This window comes from Pyxicephalus adspersus, chromosome 4 (genome assembly GCF_032062135.1).
Source record: "Pyxicephalus adspersus chromosome 4, UCB_Pads_2.0, whole genome shotgun sequence".
NCBI lineage: Eukaryota > Metazoa > Chordata > Amphibia > Anura > Pyxicephalidae > Pyxicephalus > Pyxicephalus adspersus.
In genome coordinates this window covers 60,064,733-60,082,469 of record NC_092861.1, presented here as the reverse complement: position 1 = coordinate 60,082,469, position 17,737 = coordinate 60,064,733, and the positions used below count along the sequence as shown (strand labels likewise).

At 39.2% G+C, this 17,737-nt stretch overlaps 2 protein-coding genes across 2 annotated transcripts in view; both read left to right on the top strand.

The window, feature by feature from the left end:
* The first annotated feature begins 584 nt into the window (after positions 1-584).
* POLR2H (RNA polymerase II, I and III subunit H) lies at positions 585-5,179 on the top strand. The gene is made up of 6 exons (XM_072408394.1): positions 585-768; positions 1,814-1,901; positions 2,009-2,092; positions 2,753-2,846; positions 4,453-4,536; positions 4,622-5,179. The coding sequence occupies exons 2-6, from the start codon at positions 1,829-1,831 to the stop codon at positions 4,737-4,739; spliced, it is 453 nt and encodes a 150-aa protein (XP_072264495.1). The 5' UTR covers positions 585-768; positions 1,814-1,828; the 3' UTR covers positions 4,740-5,179.
* Positions 5,180-11,832: 6,653 nt separating this feature from the next.
* LOC140328630 (major facilitator superfamily domain-containing protein 8-like) overlaps positions 11,833-17,737 on the top strand; it is a gene marked incomplete at its 3' end in the record, with an annotated part of 35,821 nt that continues 29,916 nt past the window's right edge. Inside the window, 2 exon segments of the mRNA XM_072408392.1 lie at positions 11,833-12,120; positions 17,416-17,490. Of these exon segments, the coding sequence (XP_072264493.1) occupies positions 12,096-12,120; positions 17,416-17,490 (100 nt within the window).

Here is a 17,737-nt window from a genome sequence, read left to right as displayed (position 1 = left end):
TTGGGAGTGTTATTAGAAGTTATATTAGGAGTTAAATTAGGAGTAATATTAGGAGTATTATTAGTAGTGTTATTAAGAGTATTATTAGGAGTAATATTAGGAGTGTTATTAGGAGTGTTAATAAAAGTATGTCCCACTTACATTTCTGACATGGTTAAAAAATACTCCCCCTGACGCTCTCTCCGCTCCTCCAATGACCTACTGCTGCGTAATATGTTGGCGCTATATAAATCCTATTTAATAATAATAAAAGTATTATTAGAAGTAATATTATGAGTGTTATTAGAAGTAATATTAGGAGTGTTATTAGGAGTAATATTGGGAGTGTTATTAGGAGTATTATTAGGAGTGTTATTAGAAATATTATTAGAAGTAATATTAGGAGTAATATTGGAAGTGTTATTAGGAGTATTATTAGAAGTAATATTAGGAGTGTTATTGGGAGTAATATTAGGAGTGTTATTAGGAGTAATATTAGGAGTAAAAATAGAAGCATTATTAGGAGTGTCATTAAAAGTATTATTAGGAGTGTTATTTGGGTTACAGCATTTAAAACAATAAATTATTTGCAAAGAATCCCCTCACGTTCTCACAGAGCAACCTCCTGCCTTCCACCACACGCAAACCAGAAGAGAGGCAATGACACGCACAATGCGTTCCATCACAGGACAATCAGCTGATCGGAAGCGGAAGTCAGCTCCCCGGAAGTAGGTGTTCCTAACCTGTGCAACGTGCTTTGAAGACTGTCGGTCGGGTGTTTACACGTATGTATGTCTCCCTTCTCTCTTTTTGTATGAGCGGTCAGTCAGGGGTGTTGTGTAATGATGCGGGGGACGGCGTGCGCTGCAGGGCTGTGTAGTGTGATTTCGACTTATAGAAGACCCCTTAGGATAGCATGGAGGGCGAGCTCGTGGTAGATCCTCCCATGCCGAAGATAATAAATCAAGAACAGCGATTGTAAAGGGGACCTATGGGGACACCTGAATGCTAAATAGGATGCAGTTCTCCACTAGCTGTTTGTCTTTCTTGTAATATGTTACAATACTAATATATTGTTACCCGGTGGTCCTGCTGGTATTTCCCTATTTAGTGATAACACTGTTATATTTGGAGTAAAATGTACATCACCTGTAGACATAGATATACATGTAGTTTTTGTATGATCACATATGCCATGCAATGGCCAGCAGCATCTTCACAAGTGCAAGTCCTGTGCTCAGGGTTATCTCACCCCAGGATTCTATAGAGAGCTGCTGGTATGTATCTCCATGTACACTGCAAAAGGTTTGCTGGGTGGTGGTAAAATCCTTTAAAGACCACTTTCAGGTAACACTTTTTTGTGATTTGAAACAAATGTATTTATTTTTTTGTATTGTTTACACCGTATTAATAGTAACTCATCTAATACATTGGCAACTCAGATGTTAGCACTCTTGGCCTTCAAAAGCGCTAGATCCTAATGAAAAGTAAAAGTAAAACCTGTCAAGGTTTATGTTGCCATATCTGTCCCACTAAAGAGATATCTCTTCAGTTCCTGTTTTGTTAACACAACAGTTGACAGTTGTCATAATCCCAGATCACCTTAAGTCTTATTCTGGTGACAATTAGTTGATTACAGTCATACCTGATATGGTAAGGGATTTAGAGACTAGAAACCATATCTGTTAAACATCAATATCAGTGGGAGGAAAATGACCTGGATCTTTGTGTAAATGTGTGTATATTTATATATATATATATATATATATATATATATATATATTTTACAATTATATTGCTGTGCACTCTTTTCACTTAATTCTTTCTCCTGTAGTCTCTGTAGGGTATCATGGCTGGAATTCTTTTTGAAGATATCTTTGATGTAAAGGATATTGACCCTGAAGGAAGGAAATTTGATAGAGGTACGCTTTAAACTTGGATTTTTTGGAACAACAACAAAAAAAAAGAGAACAAAAAAGTGATGTAAATCTTTTTAGAATTTTTCTTTGATTGTTATTCTTATATCCAGTTTCCAGGCTGCATTGTGAAAGTGAGTCTTTTAAGATGGACCTTATTCTTGATGTGAACATTCAGGTGTATCCCGTGGATCTCGGTAAGTTGATGATACTTTCTTTTCACATTCTCTATTAAAAAAGGCTGGTTTCAGGAAAATTATGCCACCAAAAGTACATTTTGTCTGCTATATGTCTGTACTCTTCTTTTTTTCTCTTGCCCATTTGTAAGTGTGTCCTGCTTCAATGTGTTTCCTCTCTGTAGGCTCTTTTTATGACTGGTTCTCTTCTAATCTGTTAGCTACCAGTGTACATGCCTGTCCTTCATGTTTACAGTAATCCACAGTGACCCTGTGCAAGACATTGCTGATCAGTGCATTTTGCAGCTTATACCCTTTATATTGACAGCATTATATTGACTTTAGCATTGACCTTAAATCCCAGTTAATGTTAATTTGGCTCTTTAAAGAAGAGGGATTGTTAATGCTAACATAGTCTGGTATTTGAAAGGTATAGTGTGTCCAGCACATTCTGTACTCAAAAAATGAATCAGAATATATTTGTGGGTTGATTGATGGGGTGGGTGGTAAAGTCAAATTATGAGTTCATTAAGCATTACCTTTTAATATCCTACTATTGTCCACTCCCCCTTCAAATACCCCAAAAGACACAGCAAAAATACTCCATTTGTCTATAGAATTCTTTTCTGAAATGTATACCTGTAATTCCTATGTTTTTTTTTTTTTTTTTTTTGTTCTCAGGTGATAAATTTCGCTTGGTGATTGCCAACACTCTTTATGAGGATGGAACGTTGGATGATGGAGAATACAACCCCAATGATGACCGGCCTTCCAGGTTCATTCACATTTCTAATTACTACAAAGGCTGGGTGGGTTATAGCTTGCATCACTAGACTTCTGGGAGCCCCTCTCATTTTGACTTGGGTACACCCTTCGAGCTAAATCCAAAAAATCCCTTTCCCTACACACATGGGCCGATTGCTAAAGGAGTTAGCAATTTTCACCTCATAATTTATTTGAACACTCACACTACGCTGCACAATGCTTTTTGGGATTTCAGAACAGAAAAGGATCAGTGTATTCCACCCACCTCATTGCTATGTTAACCAAGTGAACATATTAAGCCTTTGTGGCACTTAATAAATAAATATGTGCTGGAGCCCTGAGCCCCTTAGAGCTCCTTTATGCAGCCAATAAAAATTTTTCAAGTGCAGTACTCCATGCTGGTGAGCAAAACAATTTATTTACCTTGTCCTGGTATTGCTAGGAGTATGTCTTTTTCTCAGCTGCCCTGCTTTTTGTCCATAAGTTAGTAGTATAGTCACTGAACTGCATTATATACTTGTATTTTATTATCCACGAAAACTGAAATTTAGCATTGACCTTAAATCCCAGTTAATGTTAATTTGGCTCTTTAAAGAAGAGGGATTGTTAATGCTAACATAGTCTGGTATTTGAAAGGTATAGTGTGTCCAGCACATTCTGTACTCAAAAAATGAATCAGAATATATTTGTGGGTTGATTGATGGGGTGGGTGGTAAAGTCAAATTATGAGTTCATTAAGCATTACCTTTTAATATCCTACTATTGTCCACTCCCCCTTCAAATACCCCAAAAGACACAGCAAAAATACTCCATTTGTCTATAGAATTCTTTTCTGAAATGTATACCTGTAATTCCTATGTTTTTTTTTTTTTTTTTTTTGTTCTCAGGTGATAAATTTCGCTTGGTGATTGCCAACACTCTTTATGAGGATGGAACGTTGGATGATGGAGAATACAACCCCAATGATGACCGGCCTTCCAGGTTCATTCACATTTCTAATTACTACAAAGGCTGGGTGGGTTATAGCTTGCATCACTAGACTTCTGGGAGCCCCTCTCATTTTGACTTGGGTACACCCTTCGAGCTAAATCCAAAAAATCCCTTTCCCTACACACATGGGCCGATTGCTAAAGGAGTTAGCAATTTTCACCTCATAATTTATTTGAACATTCACACTACGCTGCACAATGCTTTTTGGGATTTCAGAACAGAAAAGGATCAGTGTATTCCACCCACCTCATTGCTATGTTAACCAAGTGAACATATTAAGCCTTTGTGGCACTTAATAAATAAATATGTGCTGGAGCCCTGAGCCCCTTAGAGCTCCTTTATGCAGCCAATAAAAATTTTTCAAGTGCAGTACTCCATGCTGGTGAGCAAAACAATTTATTTACCTTGTCCTGGTATTGCTAGGAGTATGTCTTTTTCTCAGCTGCCCTGCTTTTTGTCCATAAGTTAGTAGTATAGTCACTGAACTGCATTATATACTTGTATTTTATTATCCACGAAAACTGAAATAAACAAAAATATTTAAAATGAAAACACATTAACATTCTTTCTAATGCCACAAACTCATGAGATGTAATGATTCTTCTTTTTTTTTTTTTTATATATAGAGCTGACCAGTTTGAATATGTTATGTATGGAAAAGTGTACAGGATAGAAGGAGACGAAACATCCACAGAAGCTGCAACTCGCCTGTAAGTATTTCATAGTTTCCAGTACCAAACTCCTCTTACTCCTCTGTTACAAAACATTTACTTACCTTGCTTTGCTTTCCTACAGGTCTGCATATGTATCATATGGTGGTCTATTGATGAGACTACAGGGAGACGCGAATAATCTTCATGGTTTTGAGGTTGATTCCCGTATTTACCTTATGATGAAGAAACTTGCTTTCTGAATATGGCAATGTGAAAGGGACAGTTTTCTTTTATGGTATTTTGCATTGATGGAACGATCTGGCCTGGAATTGAATACAGATATTTTCTGTATGTTTTTGTATTTAATAAAACTATATTTTTGTATATTTGCTTTTTATTTTGCAGGCAAGATAGCTATATTCTTGGAAACTAATTCAACAATATTTAAAGCTGTTACAAATCCAGATAAGAAAACTGCATAAGCAACATATTTAAGGGAAAATTACACCTTTCATCAAATATGCAGCAAATATGTATAACATGCGAGCAGTGAGATTGTGGAGCACATACTCTACTTGTACCATCATTTTTATATACCTAATTTTTGAAACAATCCTCCTTTTCAGTAATAGGGTGAAGAAGGTGGAAGCCATTTGTCATAGGAATTATCCCATTGTAAATAAATCAATTTGTTGTAAAATTATGATTGATTCATTGACTGTAGATATTATCACTTGAAACAGGTACTCTATTCACAAAATCTTGCAGAATTTTATAGATATTGTTACATCTTACTATTTGCATACATGATTTTGTACATGCTGTGCATACAGTAAATTATGAGAATATCTTTAACTTAAATTGAAATAATTCAGATTGTTACAAATTGTCACTTATAAATTATACATGTATTTAAAATAGATGAGTTTCCATCATGAGCAGCCCCAGCCACCTCCTTACACCACATCATTCATCATGGTGTTTAAGGGGCTAAAATATGGAGAAATGTACATGTATTGAAAAGGCGTATTGCATATGCTTTTTTTGCCTAACCTGAACTCACATTTTTTATTATTCGTTATATACTTTTCCTGTCAGAGCACATTCCTATCTGAGGAATTCCTGACAACACTATGTAATATATAAAAGAAAACTGTTTGTTTAAACATATATCAAGACAAATAAGGGATAAAGAATATGCAGTACATTTCTGCATGTAGCTCTTTAGTATCACACATCATTTTTGTGGACTGTGTGTTGTCAGCTTTTCCCAGTGTCTCTTGCTACTATTTTTAACCTCCACAACATAAAAGTTCATTATTTTGTAGTCCTTGATAAGAACCAGAAAAACACATAAGCGCACACATAATAGTACTGAATTTCTTACAGGGTCAACAGGTAATATTTACCTATTAAAAAGATATACCAAAATACTTTCCATTAGTGTATTAAACAGAGCAAAAATTAACAAATAAGTGAAGTTCACTGTTAGAAATTTTATAAACTTTAACTGGCAGTTCCATTTATTTGTAGAGCCCAGACTGTCTTTTATTTACCAGTCCTGATATGTGGCAGGATGATTCTCACCCGAGACAAATGCCTTTCTTAGATTGGTGGATAATTAAACAACTAATCAAGAACAGCCACTGTGCACTCCTATGGAGGAGAACACAGTTGGGTGCCACTTGCTTATCCCCCCTTTTCTGTCCCCTTTAAACAGTACAGCAATGTGTGTACACCACTTGTTCATTCATCTGTCACTGGAAACAATCATAAAGGATTGTTACAAGTGACAATCATCAGAAGTCAACCAGATGTCTGTATGGAGCTCTACAAGCTGAGGAGTGGGACACTAGGCTTAACCAAAAAAACACAAACTTAGGCCAGGAACCCCTACATTTAGTTGCTGGCTGGGTGGCAAGGCGACTGAGCAGTAGTGTCGGTCAGAGACTTTAAAGCAAGATTGGGCGCTGTTGTCCTCCCTACACTTGTTGGGTGCTGTTGTGCTGGGCACTATTATTTACACCAAATCCCTTCTTGGCAAATTTATTTTACCCCACCCCTTCCGAATCCATTCCCCTTACTCTCTGCTGGGCACTCGTGTTCTTGCAACCCTTTTTTGCTCATCTTGAAAAAAAATCTAACATGTGTCCAGAGGTCCACTGATTTTGTTTATTAATCCACCACAGCAGATTAATGAACAACTGATCAAGAACTAGCATTACTGGAAATTATCACAAAAGATGGTTTCCGGCAACAATCATCTGATCAAAGCCTTTTCAGGGTGCGGTTAAATGGACATTACCTTTTGCCCTCACCTGTTTATATTAAGGTAGAGGAAGGTTTACTAATGAGTTCCAATTCCAGTTACAGCATATTTAATGAGTGCAGCAAGTGCATCCTAGGCTTTCTGCAATCAGGCATTGGTGTCTTAGGTTTGTAAAGTGGTCACTTGATTCTCACCAAGTTTGGTTGCAGTTTTAGTTGTAGAATTTTGCAGACAGCAGTGACTGGTATGCATCATTCTCTTTGAGATATGGATAGAATAATGGCCCCACTATAATTTTTATGTGTTCATTGGAGGACAAAGTACTCACCCTTCTGATTTGCTCACAATGCCTGTGGGTTTAAAAAGTTTGTTTTTGCATGGCTGTGCTAATAACTAAGCTTGTTTTATAGTAGAGCAGCGGTTCCCAGCTAGGGTTCCTCCTGAGGTTGCTTGAGCAATTTCTGCCTCTTAGGTCGATTTTGACGCCAATGATCCATTTAGCTATCTGTAAGAGTGACATTCTTCCCAATGGCCAGCAAAGTAGAGGCATTTCTCCCACTGACCACCAAGATAATATCCTGTGAGCTGTGGATTTAGTAATTATAGAAAGGGTCCCCCCCCCACCATATTAAATGGAATCCAGGTAAAGCATACTTGAATCCATAATCAAAAATATTGCTTAGAGGTCCTTAGATGTTGTAAAGGCATTTGTTTTCTTTTTAGGTATTAATGATTAAAATGTGAAGGATAAAAAAAAAATTTCAGATAATCATAATAATAGGAAACCATAGCGAGAATCCATATGGTAAAAGGAGTAGAAGGGTGGACTTATGTAGCAATAGTGCAACCCTCACTGGCATAAGTACACATAGATATTTATGAGAACTTAGAGTGGAGTGTAAGGTGAAAGAGGAGATGCACTTACTGTCACTTCTTGGTGGAGATGTCAAGTGAAATTACAGTCTATCATAACATGCAATGAAAAGTTGTTTTCCAGATCCAGATTACTCATGTAATTATCCCACCTGTCTTAGCCCAGACGTAATTTCATTACTGTTTCTAGAAACAGTTGTGGTGTGGAAAATTTAGAGGACATTTTGATTTTATTCCACTTTAAATATTAAAAACATTAGTGAACAGATAAAATTTTTATAACCTGTATTACTAGCAACTCCGCATCACATTTATAGAGTTGTCTCCCAAAAAAACAAAAATAGCAACCGTCATCTCATATCTACATAAAGTCTGCTGTTTATTGCCTCTTTTATCATTCTTCATACATTGTTTGAGATCCTGACTTATAGGCATCATATCTATGTCCAATTATTGTGTATGGATATAATCTTTTGTGATTGGTTCCAGTGATAAAAGAGTGATAGATGAATGAACAAGTGCTATACACGCAGCGCTGTTCCGTTCTATAGAGAGGGAAAGGGGAGAATGAGTGGGCAGCACCCCGCTGTGCTCTTCTCCCTTCAATTGTATTGCAATTGTTCACCATTATACAACCTCTGTTCACATGTCAGATTCTTGCCTGAAACAAGCCTAACCAAATCATCAGTGTGTACATAGTCTTAGTATTTACCCACAATCAAAATTATGTTTATCAGAAATCAATGTTATCACTTTTCCTACCTACATATTTACCATTTAATAGGAAACAAATCAAGGCTCCAGATTTATTATAGTTAATAGGTAACCAAAGCCTCTGACAGGTAGAGATATCATGTAAAACATGTTTGATGTAGAAACAACATCGGTAACAATAAAGGATAACAATAAAAAGAGATAAGACCAGAACAACAGCAGTGTAGGCGCAAGTAGAAACCTGTCTTTGTATTGTTAATCATCATCAAAAAAAAAAAAAAATAGAGAAAGAGAAAGAGAAAAGTATTCTGGCTCACACTATTTATTGGCTTTAACAGGTTATTGTAATGAAACTATGACATCAGAACATCTATTTCCATAGTAAATAATAAAACATTTTAGATTTTTTTTTTACTGCCTGTACTACAATGCCTAATATAATGCCACAGTGCCACAGTGTTAACATTGTACAGTCAATTCTACTTTGCCTGTCTTACAGCTGTATTATTAAAGTGAATCATACCCACATCATATAGTCTTTTATTTATAAATCAATGATTGTTTTGTACAATTCTAAATTTAGATTACAATACCATTTGTAATAATTTTAAGTACATCGTATAGCAATTAGGAAAATATGCTAGACCTGTCCATTACTGTACTTAGTTATATTGAGCGTGTAGAAATATTGAAAGATACAGTTAGGGCTAGTTGGATCTTAAAATAAACTTGACTTTTTTATCTAAATATCATTGAGTATGCAATCACCTTGAAAAAACAACCGATTCATTGGCATATGTGATTGTGTTCCTCACCAACACCCACTGATTATAGAATTATAATCAATGTGATAGAATGATTTCAATCCCAAATCAGAATCAAATGTTTACCTATTCTGTGTATTACATAGACCTGACAAAAGTGTTTATTATTCCTTTTTGCTCAGCATCAGAATCTAGCAAGTGACTGGTGGTCAGTGTGAGGAAAATAATATCTGCTATTAGTGTCAGTGGGAGGTGCACTGTATGTGTGCACTGATGTTGGTTATCAAAGGGGGTCATTGGAGAAAAATAAATTGCTACAGTATAGGTAAAAAAGAACTTATGTCATTATCAAGTGGAGGAGATCAGTGGTGGCAAAGGGTCCACCATGGTGGTCAGTGGTGTGTGGTGTAGTACACTAGCAGTCAGTGTGTGCTTGAGGGGTACAGTGGAGGTCAGTGGGTTTGGTGAGGTACACTGGAAGTCAGTGGGAGCTGAAGGGGTATAGTGGAGGTCAGTGGGTGCTGGAGGCATACAGTGGAGTTCAGTGGGTGTTGGTTAAGTACATCGGAGGTCAGTGGGTCCTGAAAGGGTACAGTGGAGGTCAGTGGATGTTGGTGAGGTACTATGGAGGTCAGTGGCATTTGAGGGGTACAGTCGAAGTTAGTGGGTGTTGGTGAGGTACATTGGAAGTCAGTGGGTGCTGGAGGGGTACAGTGGGTACTGAGGGGTACTGACAGGTACAGTGGAAGCCAGTGGGTGTTGGTGAGGTACAATGGAGGTCAGTGGGTGCTGAAGGGGTACAGTGGAGGTCAGTGGGTATTGGTGAGGTACACTGGACATCAGTGGGTCCTGGAGGGGTACAGTGGAGGTCAGTGAATGTTGGTGAGGTACAATGGAGGTCAGTGGGAGCTGAAGGGGTACAATGGCGGTTACTGGGTGTTGGTGAAGTACACTGGAGGTCATTGGGTCCTGGAGGGGTACAGTTGAGTTCAGTGGGTGTTGGTGAGGTACAATGGAGATCAGTGGGTGCTGAAGGGGTACAATGGAGGTCTGTGGTGTTGGTGAAGTACACTGGAGGTCAGTGGGTCATGGAGGGGTGGAGTGCAGGTCAGTGGGTGTTGTTGAGGTACACTAGAGATCAGTGGGTGCTAAAGGGTACAGTGGAGGTCAGTGGGTATTGGTGAAGTACACTGGAGGTCAGTGGGTCCTGTAGGGGTACACCAGAGGTCAGTGGGTGTTGGTGAGGCACAATAGAGGTCAGTGGGTCCTGTAGGGGTACAGTGGATGTCAGTGGGTATTGTTGAGGTACACTGGAAGTCAGTTGGTCATGGAGTGGTACAGTGGAGGTCAGTGGATGTTGGTGAGGTACTATGGAGGTCAGTGGGAGGTGAAGGGGTACAATGGCAGTTACTGGGTGTTGGTGAAATACACTGGAGGTCATTGGGCCCTGGAGGGGTACAGTTGAGTTCAGTGGGTTTGGTGAGGTACAATGGAGATCAGTGGGGGCTGAAGGGGTACAATGGAGGTCCATGGTGTTGGTGAAGTACACTGGAGGTCAGTGGGTCATGGAGGGGTGGAGTGCAGGTAAGTGGGTGTTGAGGTACACTAGAGGTCAGTGGGTCCTGGATGGGTACAGTGGAGGTCAGTGGGTGCTAAAGGGTAGAGTGGAGGTCAGTGGGTGTTGGTGAAGTACACTGGAGGTCAGTGGGTCCTGTAGGGGTATACCAGAGGTCAGTGGGTGTTGGTGAGGCATAATAGAGGTCATTGGGTCCTGTAGGGGTACAGTGGATGTCAGTGGGTATTGGTGAGGTACACTGGAAGTCAGTAGGTCCTGGAGTGGTACAGTGGAGGTCAGTGGATGTTGGTGAGGTACAGTGGAGATCAGTGGATGCTGGAGGGGTACAATGAAAGTCAGTGGGTCCTGAAGAGGTACAGTGGAGGTCAGTGGGTCCTGGATGGGTACAGTGGAGGTCAGTGGGTCCTGGATAGGTACAGTGGTCAGTGGGTCCTGGATGGGTGCAGTGGAGGTGAGTGCTGAAAAGGTACAGACGGGCAGTGAGGGGGGTACAGTGGATTTGGAGTCTTCAGTTTTGTTCTTACTGCTGATAGGAAATGATTTGTTGGTAAATCATATTCTATATACTGAGCCTATATTATTTAGTATTAATAAAAGCACAGTACCTGGCTCCTGTCAGTGGATCTATGATGAATTCTACTTCCTAAATTTCATTAATCAGTACATATTATTATCAGATCACTAAAACTGATGGCTGGGTAAATGTCACAGTCTGATGGTTTTCTTATTTGTCATCCCTTTACAAACTAGTGTTGATGTTTACTTGGTAATCACCTTAAAGCGTCACATTTCAGTATTAAAGAAAAGATAAGGATGACATTTATATTCAAATCACGTCAGCACTGACAGCTCTAGTATTTCAGCTGGAAGCATAATGGTTTATAAGTTCAGCACATAACATTTCATTTGTTTTTATCTCGAGAGGTTTTCGACACGTGTATTTTTATCTTTATACAGTAATGAACGCCTTTAAATTCCGACGTAGCAACCGCCGTACACCAGGAGCAAGTCCTCGTCACAAATATGCTGCAGCCAGTGTTACTTATCATCCTTAGCATTGTGTCTTCCTCACATGCGTAATAAAGTTGTCTTTGTTCAAACAGCGAGCCGTGGCTAGGACTTGAGACTGAAGGTCAGCTGGAAAGTGGGCGGGGCTTACATCACCTTGGGGACTGCGGCTAGGAGTGTATGGAGTGCACGGAGCCGGGGGAATGTTTACATCACGTGATGGGAGCGTATGAATCAATGTATAGGAGTGAATAGGAAGTGACTGAGAATAACTGCTAGGAAAAGAGATTGTCATACAGGCACTGCAAGGTGCATGTACTGCTTTATAGAAGAGGCTGGAGATGAAGACCTCATATACAAGATGATAATAAAATACCCCAATAACTAGCTGGGGGCTGACAGGACAGAACACATGGATCCCCAGGCTGATAATGACAGTAAGATGGAATGTACTTTCTTTGTGGGGGATAGTTTGCTCTCCAATTCTTCTTATCCGTAACCCAAACTGCATTCTAATCCAGATTAAACTATGATTTCCCCTTATTTATAGTGAGGGTTGCAGATCTAATCATACCTGGAATGATTGTTTAGTAATGGGGATTGAGAATTGTCCATAGAAAATGAGTGAAACAGGATTAGAGTGTTTATCTGTGAATGGCGGATAGGATTCAATGTCAGGACGCCTGCTGGAATGTGATATGGTTTGTGCACTGCAGCCTGATAATAATAATTCTTCACTCACCTTAGTATAGGAAAGGGATGTCTGCTTCTGATGAATTACAACACTCTGCACATAATTGTTTCCCCCTGTCCAGCCCTGTGTTTTAGCAATGTGCATGTGGGTGTGTAGTATGTGCCCTAATCAATAATTATAACATTGACAAATTACCGTACATTACATTGGAGGTCAGCAGGAAGAATGTTTCGTACATGGTGGCCAGTGAGCAGAATGCTTCTTTAATTTGGTGACCAGTAGGAAAAATGCGGCTTACATTGGCGGTCGGTAGGAAGAATGTTTCTTACATTGGCAATCAGTGGGAAAAATACTTTTCATACTGCAGGTTAGTGAGAAGAATTCTTCCATTTGGTGTTCGTTGGGAAGAATGCTCCTATCGATGGTCAGTGTTCTCCCCAGCCCCTTTTAGCTGGGTGTACCACCCGGCACTTTTTAGTAACCACCCGGCTGTTTTTGGGTGATTACTGATTAGTTGGGTCATAATACAGGGGCTGCAACCCGCCTCCAATTTCTTCCCACCTGGTTTAAAAATATTTCTGGGTTAAACACTGGATGGTGGTCAGTGAAAATTTTTGTTGTTCTCTTCGTTGGCTTCCATTTCACCTTAGAATCAAATTTAAGCTCCTGTGCTTTGCCTTCAAATCCCTCCACAATTCTTCACCTGGTAAAAATACTCCCCCTGCCGCTCTCTTTGCTCCTCCAGTGACCTACTAATGACTTCCTCTCTCATAACCTCAATACACGCATGGCTCCAAGGCTTTTCTAGAGCTGCCCCAACTCTCTGGAATGGTCTTCCTCAACCTATTCGGCTTGCTCCTACTTTGTGCTCCTTACACCTCCATGGCGGTATTCCCGAGTGTGGCTCGGGGTTAACTTTCAGTGCCAAAAGCCACACTCGGGGTGGAATTGCCGGGGAGTTTTAAAGTCCTACCTTGTTGCGACGTTCCAGCGGCGTCCTCCAACGGTGCCCACAGCGTCCTCCAGTGATATCCGGCATCTGCTTTCCCTGGCGATGGCGGTCGGGCATCTCCAGGCTACACAGATGCTGTCCGGCATCTGCATCCCCGGTGTGTGAACGTTGGGGACGTGAAGACAGGGAAAGCGGATGCCAGCCGGGCATCTCCTCGTGAGCCTTAGGCTGGGAGGTGAGAAATTTAAAATAATGAGTTTTTTTAAATGTACAGCTTAAACACTTTTAAATACTCATTATTCAGACCGCCAGGGAGGTTAAAAGCACACTCAAACCCATTTTTTCAAACTTGTCTACCCATCTTCTTCTGTCTTTTAAATCCCTGACTACTTCCTACCACTACATATCCCTCTCCTATTGTGTGATACATGCCCCACCTCCTATATTGTAAGCTCTTTGGGACAGGGTCCTCTCCTCCTCCTGTGTCACTGTCTGTATCTGTCTGTCATTTTCAATCCCTATTTAATGTACAGTGCTGTGTAATGTATTGGTGCTATAAAAAACCTGTTTGTTATTATTATTATTATTATTATTATTAATAATAATAATAATAATAATAATAATGTAGTTGTAGCAGTTGGATGGGAATGTAAAACAGGAATAACGGGATCCAATATAGCTGAGTGACTGTTGGCTTCAGGTCAGGTGACAAGGATCGTCTACAGTATATGTAGTCAATTGTCAGATTCTGTCTGATTAGATTCCTAATCGTGAGCACCTTTAGTCACACTGCAGATGTATTTTTTTTTTTTATAAAGACTTGAAGGAGAACTCCAACCATTTTTTATCAGGTCAGAAAGAAATAGAACTCAGTTGTTCATATCTGTTTTTTATTGTGTTCATACTGTAATCTGCTGAATCATGTGCACGATCTCTTGGGATCAGCTTAGGGAAATGTATTATTCCTGTCCCTGGTGGCTTCACTTAGTGGTGTGTTTTCAGTGTGATAAACATCCTTGGTTTTTAGAAAGGGTTTAATAAAACCAAATGTGAACAGCGCAACACTTATTAAGGTTAAAACCATTTCAGTCTTTCCAGACTTGGAGTAGGGAAGGATTGGAACCCGTCAGGATGTTCATACAACAAAAAAATATTTACCCAAACCAAAGTCCATATGTAAAATCATATTTTGCTACCTTTTTCCTCTTGTTGGTCATTTAGACAGCTAAACAAATGGCTTAAGTCCCGGTGCAAAAGGGAAGGGTTTGGGTTCATGGAGCACTGGGCTGACATTTCATTAGGGTACAACCTGTATGCCAGAGATGGTTTGCACCTAAATGAAAGGGGGTCTGCTGTTCCTAGGGGAAAGATTTAGGGGAATGGTGGAGGGATACTTAAACTAGGACAGAGGGGGGTGGGACAGGTAAAACAAAAGGTGGCAGAAAGGTTAGTCAGGGGTCAGACACCAGTTGAGGGGGAATTGGGGATAGTTGGGGGGAGGATTATGGATAAATGTATGGAGCTTTCCATGTTACAAACAAACATTGGATTGTACAGTACTAGTGGTACTGAAAAACAAAAGAATTTGGCAAACAATGATGGTAAAAGCAGCAATGGTTTAAAGAGCCTGTTCACCAATGCTAGAAGTCTAGCAAACAAAATAGGGGAGTTAGAAGCATTAACCAGAAATGTTACTTTGCTGGTCCTAGTTCTTTCTAGCAATGCAGAGCTTACATTAAATGTGCATGTAAATAGAGAATCTGGGTAGCAGTGACCATATTATGATTTCTTTTATTGTAAGCTGTAAATAGGAAGTAAAAACAGGAAAGATAAAAACATTTAATTTTAGGAGAGCAAATTTTCTATATTTAAGGGCAGCTCTCAGTAACTTGGATGGGGAGAAAACATTGTCCTCAAAGAACACTTAACGGAAATGGGATTGTTTCAAGTCTGTTCTACAAAAGCACACTTAAAAATATATTCCAATGGGTAATAGGTTTAAATTTTAGCCTCCTTAACCTATGTGGCTCACAGCTGATGTTAAAAAAACCAAGTAACAAGAAAAGGGCATCGTTTGAAAAATATAAAGAATATAACAAAAGATGTACCGTATTTTTCGGACCATAAGACGCACTGGACCATAAGACGCACCAGTTTTTTAGAGAAGGGAAATGAAGAAAAGAAAGATTCTGAAACAAAAGGGAACATCCAATTGCCTCATGGAATTAGGAAGGAATTTTTTTCCCCTGTTGAGGCAAGTTGTACCTGGGGTTTTGTTCCTCTGGACCAACTATGTCTTATAGGGTTTTACATCTGGGATATGTTTATTTCCCCAGTGGTTGAACTTGATGGATTTATGTCTTTTTTCAACCTTACCTACTATGTAATACAAAAGGTAACCTCACCAACCAACAAGGGGTTTGAGACACAAAATCAGGAGGGCGTACCCCTTTCCCTTTATGTGGCCCTTTATTCGCATAGGCAGCCTTGCTAAATCTATGTTGGCCCCTTTGGACATTCAGAAGACAGAATTGGGCATTCTCCATTGTCCCCCATATTGGCCCTATACTAGGATAAGTAACTCTACTGACCAACAAAGAGTATGGGAGAGCATATAATACAGTCATGTAAAAAGTAATAACTACATCCCATGGAAATTGTTGACTTCAACAGGCAAACACTAGATCTTTATTCAAACAGTATTAATAGATATAAGTGATACACCTAAACAAATTACACAAAGTATTATTTATATATATATTTATATAATTATCATTATCAATATGATTAAGGTTATGCACCATTACTATTACCACTGACATCCAAAAACATAAAATGATGTATTCCTGTCCATGAATAAAGTCTCTTTAGGGAGTTCGCCTGTGAAATCTACTTTATTGTAAACTCTTACATCCTACATCTACAGTCTGACATTCTCATTCATTCTTGGTATTGACATGTGTAGAGCCATTATGCCAAAATGAGAAGAGTATTCCGAAGCCCACAGAGAGAGGGTTGAGAAAGCCTAAGAATCTGCCAAGGGAATTAAAAAAATGGCCCAATAAGAAGTAGTAGTAGAACATCTTTACTGTCAAAACACAGAACAATAAAGCAAGACCACAGTTTGCCATTGAACATATAGGCATCTGAGGCCTTCTGGAAAAATCTGATGTGGACTAATAAGTTAAAGGGAAAACATGTTTGGTGGAAACCAAAGATAGATTTTTAGGAGGTGGTGAAAGTGTAAATGTAGGAGTTTAGGGGTTGCTTAGGGAACGGGACTGAAGACATTTGGTAACAAAAAGCAAATGGCTTTTAAGTAATCCATTCCAGTTTTGTTGAATCACCCAGCTTCATCATCGAAAATGCATCCTCTCCAGTCTTAAAGAGCATTAATAAATCAGGCCCAATGTTCCAAACCACACTAGCTTGTAATTGTCCAAAAAGAAAAAAATGTTTTTTTAGACTGGTCTAACCAAACCTTGATTTGAATTCCTAAAAATTGTTGTAGTTACATTTGAAATGGGCAGTTAAATGTAAGAAAAACACAGGCATCTTTGGATTGTATTGATATTTTTGGTAAATGATTATGAGTAAGTGTAAAACCTTTATCTCTGGCACTGTACAAAACCAGAACCCACAGAATACATTTTTGGTCTCCCTTTGTAGGCCACTGTTTCCTATTTGAAGGTTTACTTCTGAAAGAAAACTGTTGGTAAAATGTACCATTGCTTAACCATCCTGATTGTTAAATTGATCTAAAGCAGCGTCCCCAGCCTGTGGTGGTACGCCTTTTGGTGGTCCGCAGCTTTGGCCGGTGCACCCCACAGTGGGGTCAGGAGAAGGACCCCCTTTGGGTGGCGCACCGTCCAGAGCCGCGGACCATGTCTCCCGTATGCATAGCAGGCTTAGGGCGGTACAGAGAAACAACCCGCCCACTCTCCCATCGAAGGCTCAGACCTGCGATGGGAGAGTGGGGGGCGGGTTCTGGCATTATGACTTCACTCTATATTCATTTTTTTTTCTGTTGACAACTATTAGAAACTTGTACTATATTGAATATTATTTTTTTCCTTCTGCAAACAGATGTGCTCAAGAGAAAGCAAAAACTTACAAAAGTGGTTATTGGATTCATCTTCTTGCTCAGTGGCATTGAATATGGTAAGTAATGTCATAGTAAAACACATTACCTAACTTGCAACTACATCCAAGAGTAAGAAATTTGCTAAAATATGTATATAATATTTTGTTATATATATATATATATATATATATATATATATATATAGTTCTTACCAATATTATAAGCAAAAATATATTCTGCTTGTTAACCATATGTGACAAAGAAACAAAATCTGATGCAGTTCAACATTTAGCCAATGGTAACATTATGTACTCATTAAGTACT

Excerpts from the sequence above, each read along its gene's own strand:
- POLR2H (XM_072408394.1), top strand. The coding sequence starts at position 1,829 with ATGGCTGGAATTCTTTTTGAAGATATCTTTGATGTAAAGGATATTGAC. Across the intron at positions 2,847-4,452 it reads AATGATGACCGGCCTTCCAG|AGCTGACCAGTTTGAATATG; the intron begins GTTCATTCACAT and ends TTTTATATATAG. Across the intron at positions 4,537-4,621 it reads ACAGAAGCTGCAACTCGCCT|GTCTGCATATGTATCATATG; the intron begins GTAAGTATTTCA and ends GCTTTCCTACAG.